General features: G+C 35.7%; 1 protein-coding gene across 4 annotated transcripts in view; it reads left to right on the top strand.

Moving 5' to 3' along the window:
• Window positions 1-18,302, top strand: part of PDE10A (phosphodiesterase 10A) — a 344,241-nt gene that overhangs the window by 249,070 nt on the left and 76,869 nt on the right. For all 4 annotated transcript variants that reach the window (XM_036379649.2, XM_036379648.2, XM_054514177.1 and 1 more), the window contains one exon: window positions 653-781. In XM_036379649.2, the coding sequence (XP_036235542.1) occupies window positions 653-781 (129 nt within the window). The remainder of the gene's footprint in view (window positions 1-652; window positions 782-18,302) is intronic.

Below are 18,302 nucleotides of genomic sequence, written 5' to 3'. Positions count from 1 at the left end.
AGATTCTGAATAGTTCTTCTTTTTCTGAAATGTTTACTTGAGTTTTCTTTCTGTTGCAGATATTATAAATACATTTTATCTGCAATTATTTTCATTTTGATAACTAAGTTATTAAAGCAATGGAGCATGCTTGTGAAAACATTTTATACATCTAAAGTAACTTAAGTAATTCTAGAATCTGAAAATTGCGTATGATTTTGGTGTTCCATAATATTTTGTGTTGATTTTGCTGCCATTTGCAGTGAGAGCACTGAATTTGGTGCTCTGTGAGACATCCCAGCTCACCTTCTTCTATCTCCTTCTAACCAGTTTCTTTATCACTATATCATCCTGCATAGCTTGGAAATAATTTTATGGTCACAACCATAGTCATGAATTCCTACCTGGCTATTTCTCATGGGTAATGTTTATGTGTATGCCTTCAGGGGACTTTGTACACAGTATCTTGTATGGCTACACTTTGCTTCTACTATTTTCTACAGTGCAGCTCATTTTTTTGACAGGATATTGCTCTCTCTGTTCTATTTAAGTAGTCATATATTCAATCAGTGTGTTAAACAAAGGGATATTGATTATTGCTGGTCTCCAGGTATTTTCTTCATATGAGGGAGTTCACACCAATAATGTAATCTATTAATGTTCTCTCTTTCAGGCTTAACAGATGAAAAAGTGAAGGCGTATCTTTCTCTTCACCCCCAGGTACTGGATGAGTTTGTGTCAGAAAGTGTAAGTGCAGAAACTGTGGAAAAATGGCTAAAAAGGAAAAATAACAGACAAGAAGGTAAGTGCTTTTTATTTGTGATTAATATTTAGCTTTGAACAGCTCATTTGAACAGCTTATTTTCAGATTTAAAAAGGAAATCTGGTTTTGGTATAACTTGAATACTATAATTTTTCTGTTTAGGTTCTGCCGTTTTTGAAGGCAAAATAGGCTAACAATTTTTTTAATATTTTGAGCCTTTTGGTATTTTTTTTTGAAATATGCTGGTATTAATATTGGAAGTTTAGTTTACCCATTTTGAATTGCAAATACTGTCCATCATCCTCTAGTATCTATTTTGAAAACATTACTTGGTTTTCTTGGATCAAAAATTGGTAAGTTTTGAATTAAAATTATCCAGTATGCTTTAGTAAATTATAGCATATATACCATCTCAAAAGTTCCTACTTGCAACATGTAATTTAGTCAAGTTTAGATAAGAATGTTGACATAGACGTTATAACTCAGTGTGTTAAATTCTGGAGGTATTTCTGTTGTGTTGCATTAGGTAAAATACCTTGCTAAATTGACCCAGAAAACTTTGTTTTGAGCCAGCTTGTGTTGACAAATATCATAAATTTTGTAATGATCTTAAATTTTGTGAGATTTTCTGCAAACATAAGATTCATGCAATTCTAACAATGAATTGTAATGTACCAGGTAAAATGCAAAGGAGGAAATTACCAAGAAAGTTAGGGAAGAAACACTGGTTGTGCTCAGTGGCTGACCTCTAAGGTGTTTAGGGGTTTCAGTTCTAATGATCATTCTTATTTTAAATAGAGGGGCTATTGTTACTTCCTAGAAGATGGTGTTTTCTGCAGAATTATAATAAGATAAAAAGATGGTGGACAAGGAATGGAAAAGGCTATATTGAGCCAGATTTTTGGTGGTAATGACTACATATCGTCCTATGGTGGGAATAATTTTTTGTTGGCTTAAAGAGATTACCTATCAGGAGAATAGAAGTGTATAGCAATAGACTGTTTGCTACTTTCCTGGTAGTTTGCAAACTACAGAACCGCAGGAGGCCTATTATTATAATCCACAACAACAATCAGAAAAACAGTGCTATGAATCAGGGGAATAGGTTGTGACAATGCTTTTTGTAAAAAGATGATGAAAAATACTTTCATGTTACCAGAAATTTATACTTCTTGTTTTTATGAGCTATGCGCATTTAAAAATAGTAATTTTATCTAAGGTGCTTGAAATCACTATTAGAAATCACTCCGTGTTTGAAACATACTTCATAGTGTAGGTTAAGGATCTTTATGCTAAAAAAAAATAAATGCTTTGGAGAATTTTTAGCTTCAAGAATCATATTTTGCTTAGTGGAATTTATTACCAGTTGCTCAAAGTTTCAAATTTTTGGGGAGAAGGCTATAAATGAAAGATAAATTTTTGTGGAAGTCCTTGTGAAACTTTTTGTAGCAACTGCTAAAGTAAAGTGACTGCTGACCATTATCCTAGTGTAGTTTTAATGTGAACAGGTACTACAGTGGGATTTGTCTGGTTTTTTCGTATACTTTAAAAATTTTATATTATGGCTAATTTTTCCCAAACTTGTATTCAAAGTGTCAAGCAATAGTTATGCTACCATTAGCATTTAGCATCATTCTGTTATCATCCTTCATGTCTTTCTGCCTTCCCTACTACTTCCCTTTTGCTGACTGCCATCTTTAAGGTGGCCATAGTTATTACACTAAAGGCAGTCGTGCAGATGGGTCTTCTTTAGTGCTGGATTTTAGATAAAAATATGCACAACCAGATTTAAAACTACACTTGCCAAGTAAAACAGGTTAATTTGAATGCATTTTGTTTATAGAATATAATGGATACTAATGAACCTTGTCTGTGTATTTCTTGTAGAAAGATAAAGCCTATGGTCATATAAAGTATTTCTGGTAACAACATATCCTAATCTTTCAGAAAGGAATATTTCAGGAAAGAAATTTGCTAGATGATTTGCTCATTTCATGTTATATATGTACAAATTCTACTGCCTGAGTTATGGTGGCATTGAGAAACCACAGGGAGAGGATGCAACTGATCCTTTTGGTGTCAGCACAAATCTGTGGTGACTTGAAGTGACTGTGTAGCCTAAGTCACTTTACATCAGTAGGGGTATAACTTTCCCTCTATCCCTTTTGCTTCAGTCTAGTCTACTTTACAAATGCTCACATCATGTAATGTGATACAGCCGGAAAAGTGAGCTTTGTTTTTATGAGGAAGTTGCCAGGCAGGCAAAAGGCTGTTTGAGGTCTCTGGCTTAGTGTCTGTACTCTTACACGTTGGTGACGCAGGACAGTCATTAACCTATATGCAGAAATTGTGTCCTGCCTGATTTACAGACATCCAGCTGTGTGTACTCTTCAGCCAGAAGTCAATGGGCCTGCAGCCAGGGTAGTTTATCTGAATTTCATTAGTATGAACTGAAATGTCTGATTTAGACTTAAATGAACCAAAATTTATCTGTGACTGAGATTCACTGAATTAATTGCTGTAAATGGTTTGGTTTTTTTTAAAACCTAAATTATTAAAAAGGGAGGAAATCATTAAATCATTGCAGTGATTGCAGGAATCATTGCAGTGTTTAAGGTATAACTATATCCCAAAATCTAATGAGTTGAGTCCTCAGTGTGTATAGATTGAAACTGATAGATTGAAATTTGGTCATGACAGGTTGATTGTGATGGTAATCTATCTGAAATTATAAGACTTTTTTTTCTTTAACTTGTTTTTTTCTTTTCCTGGTATATTGGAGAAAGGAATGCTGCTTAAGCTGATATTTGGGTATTCACTGCAACTTTTTGAACTCTATTTTCTACTGATAAATTACATGTTCAGAACAAACCCAGGCCTTCTATTATTGCACACAGAATTTCAAAACAACTCTATTTGTAATACACAAACACTTCAGTTTTAAATTTTTGCTATCCAGATCATGGCAGAGTCAATCAGCTGGAAGGACATCTTTTCCAGATGCCTAGATATAGTACTCACAGAACTCGTGAGACTTCTCCCATTGTCCTCTTTCATACCATTCAAGCAAAAGTGGCAGATGATTGTAGCCAGAACCATAATATTAGGAAAGCTTTAGACTCTGCTGCTGGATAGATCCTCATCTCCCAACAAATTTCTCAGAAAAATATTTATAAATTCCAACCTTAATTATATTATTTGAAACTTCACTGCCACAACAATAAGAGGCTAAACACATTGATTACAAGCCAGATGTGCATCTTTTACACTGTTGATACTGAATGTTGTAGATGTCTTTCCTAATCTTTTTAATTACCTCTTATATTAAGAAGAAAGGACAAACTGTACTGACACAGAATTTCTACATGGAAAGCTGCCTATATAATTGAAAAAACTCATCACTTCCCATGGCCCTCATGTTCAGCACAGTGCATGACCATGTGTTTAATTACTGCTAAATCTGGAAACATTAACAGCTGTGAACATTATTTTTTTTCCAGCCAAATTTGCCAAAAAATGTAAAGCTATGTATAGTGGGAACTTAAGGTGCCTTGTCATTGTTAATTCAAATGTTGTTTAGTAATTAATAAATACAATTAAAAAAAAAGAATGGAAAGTAGTACATTCAGTACATGATATGACACTGATTATACCCAGAACTTATAATCTTTTAAGTGCAATTGGCTTACTGCATTTCCAGGAACCTGATATTTCATAATTGACTTGTTTAAAAAAAATGAAGTAATTAGAAATTAGTTGCTTCATATAAGTATGGCATTGCTGTAATTTTTGAACTATACTAGGCTGCATCATTGACACATAATAAAGTTCGTATAATTAATAAAAATACAAAAAGTTATTTCTGTTGCTGCATTTTCAGGTTTTTAGATATCAGCATGGTGAGCTTTAAATTTGGCTACAGTCATGTAAGAGACAAAGTAGTGAGTTTTTGAGAGGTGTTGATGGGTGGCTCTATTTAGGGAGCAGGTCTATACTTAGGTTTTTATTGTTAAGGAATACCAAAGTACATATTTCTACATTAGATAATAATTATTCCATTATTTGTTCTTTGAATTATGTTATTTATTCCTGCCTTTAAAAGGTAGTGTTTAGAGGCATGTTACTTGCAATTCGCCTAAGGTTATTAAATAGGTGAAAGGATGGCTGACATGCATTTCCATAAGCAGGGATACTGTATATAAAAAGATACCTGTAAGGAGGATATGTCTCAGTATGTGTATGCTAAAGAGATGTCAGCTTGCTGCCAGAATTACAAAGAAAAAAAATGAAGCCTATTCTTGGTTTGTCATTTTCTGAGGACTGTGCCTTTTTGCACTGACTAAGCAGAGATACCTGCTCTGTAGTGCAGGGTAGTAGCTGTAGAGCTGTAGGTGAAGGATATCTGGAGACTGTCACTGCTGTGGTGCTCCACAGCTTGTTGCAATTCTGACTTCTCCTCATCCTAGGCCAGAGGAACTGATATGGCAACATGTTAACAACCTCCTTGATTTATAATTAGGGTGTCTTAATATTTCCTTGATGCTGCAGACATGCTGTTTTATTCTGATGCACCCCTGCTGTGCTTATGTTTGCGACATCCAAGCAGGGCTTCTTGTTACCAAACCCTACTATTTACATATTTTGATGCCTTTCTTGGATTTTATTTTTTAATTTTCATCAAAATAAGACAGAAAGGTTGTATTTTCCAATTCCAACTGGAAGAATTGCTTGCTGTGTTCTTGCTCTTCATTCAGTGTTTGCCAATGGCCTGTTTGATGCGAAATGTTGGTCTAGGTGGACTTGTTGGTCTGAACCAAGGTAACTTATGATACTGACAGGTGCTACTTTCCTGGGATAATATCCAGACTGACAAAATTGTCAACGTTTTTATCAGAAAAGTTGCAATAATGGGGATAGAATGTAAGCAAACAAAGATAGTGCAGAAGGTAAGCTCACCCCTGAAGAGTTGCAGCTGTGTTAATCACCAAAGATTAGGAACAGGCCTGCCCTTAATAGGCCACAGCTGTGTCCAGTAAGGATGGGTGTTATAAAAGAGTGGGTTAGCTGGATGAGGGGAGAGCTGGAGTTTGTTGGCTGTGGTGTGAGGAAGGAGTCAGTGCTGCCCATGAGAAATCACTGAGACGGTATGGGAGCTTTGCAATAAGATGATGGCAGGGAGCTTTACTATGTAGAACCTATTTCTCTGTGTATTTGGCGCAGTCCTCACTTCCATGGAGATAAAAACTCACTGGTAGACTTTTGTATGGCATAGTTTGCAGGTTACCATTTTTTCATGTGTCTAGAAAGTTTATGTTAGTATCAGTATTTCACAGGCAGACAGGTGAAGGAACTTCCCAGTTCTGTGGTAGAGCTCTGCATAGGAATGCCATTTTAGTCCAGATAATGAAAATGGAATACATGTGTCAGGCATACAGAAGAAGCAGGTATCTTGGGAGACTGTTGTATTGTGCCGCTGCTTTTAAAAAGGGTTTTATTGCTGCATCATTTCCTGAAAGATTCAGTATAATTGTCTGAGGTGAAATGGTATGTTTCCTGTCTGACCAAAAATATTTTTTTTTTCCTCTTAATTAATCAGAAGAGAATCAGCTTACAAGTTCATCACAAAATCAGCTTGTAAGTTATTATTTTGGCTGTGAAAATATTGAGGAGGAGTTAATGAAAAAATTCTCCCTATTACCTTGTCAGTCTGTTTTTTTGGACAGAAAAGGTTAAATGAAAGGATATTTAGGTAAGATAGAATAGGATTTTTTAAAAGTATTGATAGTACAGAATTACTAAGCAGTGGCCTCTTGGTAGGTAATACTGAGGTTTGAGTGATGATGAAGTCTTTTGTTCAACGTGTGTCTCAATGTTGAAGCAGTTGCTAATTTTATTCTTTGTTATTTGAATGTTTATCACTAGCAAACTCCAAACGATACAAAAAATTGCATGGTACATTTTTTTCTTTTAATTTGCTGAGCAGTGTGAGAGTTAATTGTCTGGTTGTTTTGGGGGTTTTTTTGAGTGGGTCAGGTGAAGGAGGTGATTTTTCTGTTTTTCTGGACTTCTGCATATTTAGAATTGTTTAGATGGTCAGAGATTTGCAGAGGGTAATCCTTTAATGACGATATGTTTGGTCTTAGGAAGTAGACGTCACTGCTTGGTCTGAGTTCCCTCTTGAACTAATTATGTTAATCACATTATATCTAGAGCAATTATTCTCAACATGTACTTATACTAATGTTTGTTGTGTCTTTGTTAAGCTTGTATTAGGAGTGTTTGTTTTTTCTGTCTGCTCAAAACCACTGTTTCTCCTTATTTCTAAGCCTGACTTCACAGAATCATTTTCTGTGCACTACTGCTAGTTATATTAGAAAAGAAACAGATGTTCATTTTTGTCATTCCTCAATTTTTTGGTAAATTAGGACTTGGAGCTTCTTTTATTATCACACTGAGAAATAGATTTTTTACTTTTCTTATGATTTCTCTTCACTTCACATGTTGAACGTTTCTAGAGTGGGCAGTATAAGAGAGATCGTATTTCAATAATGGGTTAAGTAACATTATGTGCAATACAAAACCGTTTCCCTCCTGTGCAAGACAGTTCTCCTGAATGTTGTCTGGCCCTGCTGTTGTTTGTTTTCAGATTGTTTCTTTCCTGTAAACCAACCTTAGTTTTTAGAGTAAAAAAAATCAAGTCAACAAGAGAAAAAAATCTCAGTAATTGGTGGAGAAGATCCATTCTGCTAATGTATGTGCAGAGTGTATACCCATGTAGCCAACACTTTTTTTAATAATGATTATTTATGTCAATGTCAGCTAACCTGTTTTACCTGCATTGAAATGGAGTAGGAATGTTCCCATGGTCTGTAAGCTGAGAAAGAAAGAAATAACAAGGGAATAGTCATTAACTTTTATGGGACTTTTAAATCCAAGTATAGAAGTATTAATTTGATTAATCTTGGCTAGACAAGACCTGTAATCAAAGATTGACCAATAAGGATAAAAAGACAAAATGTAAAATAATTGCAGATGTTAGCATTGCTTGTTCTGTCCATTAAATGAGACTTACATCTTTGAGGAAAGGGAAGTATGCAGTCGCACAGTGTGATAGTCTGTTACACCACATGTGCACAAATAAAGAATATTTATTCATGGGTGTTCTGTATGCAAGTAGTGAAAACTCAGTTCAGCAAAGTTCTCAATGTCTTATCTGTATATTATATATGTATAGAAATTCTGCATCTCTTTTGTATCACAGGAAGTACAGGAAGCCCTGAGGATGAATGAAAATTCATCTTGGAGATGTCTAGCTGGATATAAATGTTAATGCCATGCTCTAAATGGATGTTTCTCATGTTTCCGTGGGCAGAAGCAATCAATGATATTTGACTTAACCTCATATTGGCTATTAGTGAGGATTTTCAGCAGAAATTTTACTTCTGAAACTGCTCTAATGTCTTAAGGCTTTGAAATCTGGTTGCGTACACAGAACAGTAAATCACAGACATAGTACAGGCTTATTGAAGACCAAAAAATTTTCAGTGTGTGTTTCTGTAGTGATTTAGCTAATCATGATGGTGATTCGGTTCCTTTATCTTTTAAAATATCTATGATGAGATGGAATTTTAATCCAGTTGTCCTGTGTTTATCAGATCAGATTTAGTGCAGCTAATTTAAAGCATATACTTTTCATGGTGAGTCATAGATACTCCTCTTATTTGTCCTAGTGGCCGGTGGTAGATCAAGTTCTTTGTCCAAAAATTACTTCTTCATACTCCTTGTCCTGGGCATGAAATAAATCCTGTCAAATATCTTTCAACTAGACTATAATAAACTGATTTTGTTTTCTTTTGGTTTTTTTTGGGTTTTTTGCATGTTTTATGAACGAAAGTTAAATTATATTGCCACGTCATTCAGCAGGAGGAAGGCCTAAGTATGATTGTATTCCCATCGATTTACTTCTATACATTCCCTAATTGCTCCTTCAGGAGATTATACTCCTTTAAATATGTTGTAGGAGGAATACATGTATTACACAGAAATGAACCCTGTTGCCTCTGCTTAGCTGACATTGAGTTTTGTTTGTGTCACAAATATTATTCAAATACTTTGAAGGTGTTATTAAGCATGTAGACAGAAATTATTTGGTTCAAAACATGTACTCACATTTCAGACACTGAAAAGTCCAAAAACAAGCAAACCCACAAAATTTTGAGATGAACTCTTTTCAATGACCTTCAAAGATACAAATATTGGACAGAAAAATCCAGGGATTTGAGAAAAAATCCTCCTGAAGATTATTGAGGTTTAAGAACTTAGAAGTGAACTATGGAATTCCTAGACAATTTTCACTACAGAGGACTTCAGTATTCTGAGAGGAATTTTTATTTTCATAAGCTCTCTGAAAAAATGGATGCACACTAGGATAGTATAACTTCCTTTGTCCTGAAAATTAAATCCCGATGCATAGAAATTGTAAAGAATCTCATGAAGTGTCAGATTAAAAAAAAGGTTTGGTTGATCTTCGCCTCTGAGGCCTAGTTGCATGGCATGAGACATCTATGAGGCTAAACTGCTTTTTCTTCACACCCAAATATGATCTTACATCCAAGTTACCATCTGGAGTAGTCCTGGCAGGTGTTGGTCCTCTCATCTGATCCCAAATATTGTTTTGGGAAAGTGCAGATTGGCAAGATCCAAGCCATGCTTTGAGTGCAAAGTTAATCAGGACCTGGTGATATTCAAGTCCTAATTCTACATTACTAATTACAGCCCTAATTCCTCCATTACTTTAGGCCTAGACTGAACTAGCTCTTGCATCTCAAAGAGGGATGCTAGGATTACAGTGGAAAAATCTGCCATTAGAGCTTGGGAACAGATAGAGAGCTTAGCCAAATGCAAGCAAACAGGAAGCATCATTAAGTCACTGTGGAAATTTGAGGTTAATTTGAAGTTCAGATGCTCTGTACAGGTACTACCACCTCCTCAGGATACCTAGAAGAGCAAAGGTAACCAGATGTGTAGATGTCTTTTATCTGTATTTCAAGAAGTCCAAAAAACAAAGAAGAAAGGAAGTTTTGTTTTTTTTTACATTGATCTCTTTGTTGATAGAATATATGTGACAAGCTAACAGTCCCATCAGCACAGCAGAGGGGAACAATGAACTATTTGGCTGGCATCATGTGAGGCTTGGAGGAACCACTTCACCTGACTTTATCAAGGGTGAATAAACCTGGATAACAGTCCACTGAGTTTAATTGTGTTTAATTATTTTAATTCTTTAGACAGTTTGAGCAAAATGTCTGGCTGTCAATTATGGAAGAGGAAGAGGTTGTGTATGGTCATTTTCTCTAGTTCTGAGGGGAATGGATCTTTTTTTTCCCTGTGAAACACTTAAAGCCCAGGTGTAAGGAGGTTTTGCAGAAAATTATAATGGGTTATACAACCAGTGTCAGTTGGTGTTGAGCCAATGATAAGTATGAATTTTACTTGAAGGATTTGTCTTGTTTAAGCATAAGGATGGAAAAGCTAACAAAGAATTAATTGCCTAATTATGTTGAAGAACAACATAATTCTTCTTCTCAGAAGAATTATTGTTTCTGATTTTTATAAGTTCTGTGGAGACATTTACATCTACTTATCTAACTATATGAAATTTGAGGATGCTCAGTTACTCTCCATAGGTCTTGTGTTCTTTTGTAGGCTTGTTGTTATTGTGGAGGGAGTTAACAAGATCAGAATTTCTTGCACTGACTAGCTGATCTAGTTCAATTCAGCCAGAAAAAGACCCCCGATTCTTATAGGGATATTATCTCTTTATAAAGCCTTTCTTCCTTATTGTCTTTACACTATGATGGTGCTGCTACCAAACAGAAAGGGATTTTTTTAGTCTGCAAAAGACCTGAACTCTAGCAGAAGTTTGATAATTATGACTGTAGTGATGAAGACAGTTGACAGATTTACCTTTTCCATAACAGAAGAATGAAGGGCACCCTGCAAAACAAATTGACTACAGATTTGAAACAACAGGATGTCCTTTTTCACACAACCCATGCCTAAATTATGAACCCATTAGCATAATATATTTGAGATGTTAAAAATGTAAATGGGTTCAAAAAGTGATTAGACACATTCCGAAGAAGAAATACTTCATCAAGAGCTGTTACATACTATGATCCTGATGCAGCCTCCAGCTGAGAAAACTCATAAGCATCTGATTGCTCTGAGGACATACTGGAGTAAGAATACTCTGTACATCTGTAGTCTGTGTTTTCTATTATTTTCATACAGTGTAAATTCTTCATGCTTTTTTCCTATTTCCTTTCTAAATGAGCTGTTAGTAGCCATTGTCATAGGCTACAAACTCGAGTAGATGGACTTTTGGTCCAGCAGAATAGGGTCACTATTGTCTGTCATTATGCTTCTCTTATGCTTCTCTGGGATTTATGTACCATCCATTGTTAGAATTGTGAGTCAGATTGTCTTAACTCATTTGAATATGCTGGAAAAGAAACTGGGTTCTTATACCATAACACACTGTTTATGGATCTTCGTGGATAAGCTGCAAGAGGTCTCTTCAGTTAAAACAATAAGGCATCTTTGAAACTCTTTGGAGACAGCACCTTAATCAGACTTATGTTAGCTGCAGTACTGAGCTAAATTGTTTTATTCTTTCTTTCAACCTGCAGTATGCAGAGATACCCATAAGTGATGATCTTTGGCTACAGGAAAAAAACGATTCTCTAGTTGAAATTGCTGAGTAACAGTGATTAAGAGATTTTCTCACATTTCTTTTTTTAATGCAAAGGTAGAATGTTTTGTCTGTTTTATTGTTTGTTCATGTATCAGGAGGGAGCTCTTTTACAGGGTGCTTGGTCCTTATCCTAACATGCTGGTTTAATTTCATCTGTCATTAAGTATAGGGAGTGAAAGGGAAAGAAAAAAAGGATGATGGTGTTGATGAGCAACAAGGATTAGGAAATTAATAAGACACGATTCAATAATAGGTGTGGGAGGAGAAATGCCTGTGAATTTTTGCAGGGTTTATAGCAATTGGGTGTAACTGACATCAATTTTTGGTGACTGGAGTGGGGAGATGGCAACAAACTTGTTACATTTATACTAATTCAGTCTAAGAGGGTTCATTGTGAACACTTGGAAATATCTTCACAAAGTGCATCAGGTATTTGTATAGCAACAAAGAGATGTTTATTCTGGGGGACTTGCTGGCAGTGATTTTTGGATTTACAGTAAACACTTGGGGAGACTTGTCAGAACAACTTTTTAAGTTAGTAACTACACAGTAACCCTTCTTTTTAAATCAGAGTTGTCATGACCCACACAGTGAATGCCCTTCTGGAAGAGGAGGTTATTTCAAATGGAATTTTAAATTACCAGAATGTGCTTTTTTAGCATTGTATTACCTAGGAAGCCATGTCATTGTGACACCTGCTGGTTTGCCATCATGTGTTTCATGGTCAATCATGAATGCGCTTGAAGAATAATCTTAGTTCTCCCTATTGTCTATTACTTTTCTTAAACAAAATTTTAGTTTTACAGATAATTGTTTTTACAAATGTGTGCTATTGCCAGGTTGTGTTTTACAACTGTTCTCTGGCCAAAACAATTTTTGGAGAAAATAACTGTGATCTCCCCATTTACCAATATGATTGTATTAAAAAAAAAAAATATTTCTGAGGAGTAAACAGTAGCTATAAATCTCTGATAGATTTCAGTTTTTGAGGTGGCAGCCAACTGTATACACCAAGTACAGTGAATATATAAATATTCATCTAAATACAGAGAAAATGGCACCATATAATAGAGGAAAAGGGCATTTGCAAGTATTTTCTCAGGTTCTGAGAGGGTCTTTTCCTTCATCAAAAACTCTTTGTTGCACTGATTAATAAAAGTTATCAAATTTTGAATCAACACAGTTTGAGCAGGTATAGAAACAATTTTGGCTCTTCAAAATTCACAGTAGGTGTGACAGAACAACATTGTAGAGTCACAAAAACATAGGAAATCACAGAAATACTGTCATTTGTCATGGTTCAGTCCAGCATCTTTTAGTGACCATTTTTAGATCTAAACACTGATGAGTGAACTACTGGCCCATGTTGGCAGTTTTGTACTTCCCAAATAGGTCTTTGATTGGAGAATGCACAGGCTCAAATTCTGGAATAAATACTACCACTGTATGTTTCTACACAGTCAGATTTATTTAAACATGGCCAAGATGGCCCTTTTTCATAGGGACATAAACAAGATTCTTTTAAACACACTTGGAAGAAACTCACCAAAATGTTTTTCTGGATGGTATAGGTGATTTGAATGTTTTCTTTGCGGTGTGACAATGGCAATGCAGTTTCTGTTCACAAATGTGGGTAACTTGTTATAATTTGGAATTCAGCATTTTTTAGTTTATCTAGCTGTCCATCAGCTATGTGTGGAGATGCTTCTTGGAGCACTTCTAGGAAAATGCAGATGCTGAGAGAATCTAGCAATATTTCTGGGGGCAGCTTAAAAAAATTAATTGGCTGGGTTTCTGATTGTTAGTAGTGCCAAAATAATTATTTTAATAGCAACAATGAAAGGAGTAAAACTGTATACACAGAATCCTCAGGAATAAATGTCGTGTTGGAAGTTCAGCTTGTTTCTTTTCTTTTTTCTTCTTGTAAATCTAGTTAAAGGGAGAGAATATTTGATTTAGATTTTCTTCATTCTTAATAAATGTGTATAAGATTTTGGATAGTACTGGAGTTACAATAATTGTTTTTCTTTACTTTTATGATGCATCCTAAAGTAAAAGATTATTTCAAATAATACTTTATTTTCTCTGGAAGTTTTCACAGCTCCATAATTAATTAGCTGAGTTTTTGAAGAGCTCTCTCTTGTACAGACTTAAGAAATTATTGGCTTTTTCTGAGTGATTCTCTTTATGTAGAACTTCAGGCATTGAAATCAGCACTCAGTGTCAGCTTATTAATATTTGTACCTTATTTTCCTTTTGATAAATAGTCAGAATGAAGCCTGGTGTTACTAAATTTTCTCTACCTCTCTAGGCTTATAATTTTTAAAATATATATTAATATATTTCTTAATTCTAGGATTGTTAGGAGCGACACAATTTTTCTAGGTTTTCATTCCAAGGTCTGCCATTTCTTTTTACATGTTACAGTAACAGAACGATTTTCCTTGGTCTCAAGGTTCTCTCTGTCTCATGATATGTCCAAATCCCTCAGGTATGGTTATCTCTTACTACTCTTTCTGAAGATGGATTTTCTTAAAGAGTGCAGAAACAGAAGCAATTTTTGTACAGTAATTAGGGGAGATTTGTGTCAGAGACAGGAAGTCAGGAGCTTTCTGACTTCATAAAACTTTGGTGAACTCTGATTCCACTTTTACCTCTTAGAAAAAAGAAATTAATAAGGGCTCCTGCTCTGACTGTTTTCATATCCTTGAGGCTTCATTTGTGCATCTCAAAAGGTTAATGAAAACCTTTGCTGTGGTAAGTGACATGCTCACACATTTTTATAAGGAGAATAAAGTAAAAGAAGGACCGGCATTTTTTCATTCTTACCAGGACCTCTTTTTGGACATATCACCTTTGGTTTTGCAAATGTTTTTAAAACATGTCCAGGATCCAATCCTAGGGGAGGAATCAGAGGAAACTGGCTTGGAAACTCTTGTGTTTCTTAAAGGAAACAGATTAGGAATCCAGAGAAAGTATTGAATTTCTGTTCTGACTTCTCAGTAATCATGTTATCTCAGTCTGACCTTTGCTTTGAAAGTACCTCAGATTAGTTGCAAGAGATTGTATTTAGTTAAATGTATTTCATTTGACGTATTTCATCTTTGCAAATTTTCCTTTTAGTGGTTGCACAAAGTCTATGTTGAGTTCCAGATATCAGCATCTATATACACAGGGGAAAAACCCACAAAGCTCCAGTTCATTTTGTTCATTTTAATAGAAAGGCCTCGGTTAATGCAAAAGCAGAATGTATTTTTCCATAGAAAACATATCTGGAAGTCCTTATGACCAGTTGAAATGCTGCAGAAAAATACAGCAGAACAGTGGTGCCTTTCTTTGGGTTGATGATACAAAGTACTTGTTGTTTTGCTCCTAAAACACATTTAAAGATGTAGTCCCAGTGACTGTCTAAGAAGTTACTCTATGCAAAAAATAGGTTTATAAAAATTGTCAGTACTTAAGTATTTGCTCCTGCCCTTCATACTGAGCTCATATCAGAAGAACCCTCCAAACTTGCTTATATACCCTCGTCTTATTGAGTCCTTGGACAAATTCAGAATCTTACAAATTTTCTCGCTACGAGTTTCAGCATTTACTAGAACATTACTGCTCTGAAGATTAGTGTTTCAAAGATACTGTGGCATAATACGTGAAAAACTGAGCTGCTCTGTCAGTAGAGAAGCTTAGAAAACAGCTTACCTGCTTATCCCATTACAGCTTACTCGTGCTTTTTGTAAACATCCTTGGCGACGTTCCCAATAAAGATAGGGATGTGAAGTGGCTTTATCAAGTGGTTTCCTTCTTTCCCTTATGTACTGAAAGGAGAGCCCTTTGGGGAAACGTAGGACAAAAGCAAGACTAGATGCGTGTAGGCTACGGAAAGGAGGTGTGGATTGTGTAATCTCTTGGTGATGGCAGGCTGAGACACTCACCCTTTTCAACTAATTAGCACCCCATAGATGCAAACAAATATGTAGTATTTTTTTCTTTTTCTTGCTGTTTTCCGTTCCCATGATGCTACAGATCCTGGGTTTCTTTGGGCTTAAAAAAAACCCTAATTTCTAGGATATAACAAGTTGCATTTTAATTAATAAGTCCTGTTTATAATAATATCGCTGTCAACTTAAACCAGCATGCTAGAGTAGGTTTCTAAAAGAATGCATGCAGTTATATACTTGTTTTATGTTTGTGGGAAATCCTTTGATGCATCAAATTAAAGGACACTTGCTAAATTATGTACAGAAAAAGAAGTAAGTTTAGTGACTGGGTAATATTTTAAATGAGAACTTTTAAAGTACTTAATAAGGATTTGGGCTTGTTTTTGTAATTATAAAGTGATTTTAAGTAGGAGAACACAGGATTCCATCACTAAAAATTATTTCTGAATATTTATTTTGCTGTGTTTTCTGTGGATCAAATTATGTACATTATGATTATGACTAGCATTGATCAACTGATAAACTAAATTGAAAGACTGTTTTCCTTTATTTTTGCACTCTAAACTACCCCTCAATATATGAAAGTGTCTTTGGGGGCATAACTCAGTCTGCACCACACAGCTGACTGCCAAGTCTTTCTACTGGAAAGCCAGCCATTATTTTCTACTCTCTGCTGCACAGTAGTGTGCATCCACCCATTTAAAGCATTGAGCCTAGCTTTTGATTTTATGTTAATCTTTTGTATTTGATATTCATAGGAATAAATTTTCTCTAGCCTTCTAGGTCATATTTCTCCCAAGACAAAACTGAAATATAATAGGTCCTTTTTTTTTTCCCAAATATTTTTGAAAAAGTTGTAGTCTCTAGCAATGGGTTTTTCTTGGAACCGAACACATTTTTACCCTGTCATTGATTTTGTAGGCACACCTTATCCAATTTCATTGCTGGACTACAGTCGGCACGCAAAAAAAAAAGTAAATGAGGGAGTAGGTTTGGATTCTTCCAGTATATCTGGAATTGTAATGGAAAAGAAAGTATTAAAGTCAGTAATACTGTGTAAATCAGTTACTGGAATCACAGGCGTCTTTTAGAACAAGGTTAGGGAATCTGTTGTGCTGTCAAAGCACGTTTCTCTCCATGCTTGTTTTCTATTTGAGATTTGGCTAAATAATTCAAAACTAGGAGGCTGAAGATAATTTTCCATCTTAATGCCCTTCCTATTTACCTGTTCCTAAAATACTATCATCTAAATATTCAATCCTAAACCATTTAGATGCAGGATGGACCAAAAGAAAGAGTATACTCCGAGGTATGGCTTAGCAGTGCTTGTCTTGATTTTTAAGAAATATTTCAAGATTTGAAGAGAATAGTGTGAATTCTTACATAAACCTTTCTCTGCATGCTCTACAGGTGCCTTAAACATATTAAAGCGTCTTACTTATTCCAGTCCTGTGCTAAAGGAAACTAATAAATAGAAATGAATGTTGATGTGATCATCATGTTCTTTGACTGGAAGATCCCATTAAATCTGGACATCACTGCAACTACTGCATTTTTCTAAAGAGGATGTGTCTGTGTTTCCAGCCTGAAGGAAGCCATAATTGCATTTTGTTTTATTAAATATTAAGCTATTATGTATGAATGAACTTGTCATGTTAAAAGAAATAAGTAGCAATCATCTTAGCAAAGACAACTTTCAATGCCTCCTCGAAAGTCTTAGGAATCTCAGGCTCCTTTAGTTGGTCTTGAATGGCCCAGTCATTAGGAAACTGAATGCCAATGAATCCTGTCAGCTCAAGTGGTGCTCACTCAGACCAGAACCATCTTGTTCCCAGGAAATAACTCTGTAGTTGATTGAAGCCTGCACTGTCTGCCCTCAGCTTCCATCCCTGGATGTGTATATCCAGCCTTTCCCATGCACTGGTCGTTTTGCTTATGTAATTGTAGATTATATCTATGGCTCGGCTACAGCTGTAAACTGCCCCAAGGCAGTGGGGAGAGCACAGAGGTGGCAGTTCAGGCTCAAAGTGGTTTCTGCTCGTGTGGACCTGCACCTCCACAATCCCTTCTAGGTAGTTTAATCTCTTCTGGAAAAGAGTTTCAGGTATTCTGATCTGAGATGGCATCAGTTGGATCTGATTAAGTAATAGACAAACATTGACAAAACACTGGATTGTCTATTACTTAATCAGATCCAACTGCTGGTTTAGGTAATAGAATCATAGCATGGTTTGGTTTAGAAGGAACCTCAAAGATCATCTAGCTCCAAGCCCCCTGCTGTGGGCTTCACTAGACCAGGTTGCTCAGAGCCCCATCCAGCCTGGCCTTGAATACTTTGAGGGATGGCACACCATCAACTTATCTAGGTAGCTTGTTCCAGTGCCTCCTCACCCTCTCAGTAAAGAATTTATAATGTCAAATCTAAACCAACTCTCATTTCAAATCCATTCCCCCTTGTCCTGTCACCACAGGCTCTTGTAAATAGTTTTCTTCCGTCTTTTCTTGTTGCCTTCCTTCAGGTACTGGAAGGCTGCAATTATGTAACCCCAAAATCTTTTTTCCAGGTTGAAAAAATTGCCTATTCTCTTAACCTTTGCTTATATGAGAGGTGCTCCATCCCTCCACTCAACTTGGTGGTCCTCCTCTGGACTCACTTCAACAGATCAATGTTGTCTTGTGGTAATGGATCCCTCAAAAGGAAAAGTGCCATGCAATTCTTTAAACTCTGGAGAAAGATTCGTGCTTTGAAATTGTACATGTCCCTCTTTGAGTCATTTTCCATGTAGGTATCAAAGCAAGGACTTTCCAAGAATGACATGCTAGACTGTGTAAAATAAGCGCAGGGAGGACAGGGTGCTTAAAGGAG

Source organism: Molothrus ater, chromosome 3, assembly GCF_012460135.2.
Source record: "Molothrus ater isolate BHLD 08-10-18 breed brown headed cowbird chromosome 3, BPBGC_Mater_1.1, whole genome shotgun sequence".
Taxonomy (NCBI): domain Eukaryota; kingdom Metazoa; phylum Chordata; class Aves; order Passeriformes; family Icteridae; genus Molothrus; species Molothrus ater.
The sequence above is the reverse complement of the archived record's forward strand: the minus strand, read 5'-3'. Positions and strand labels throughout refer to the sequence as shown.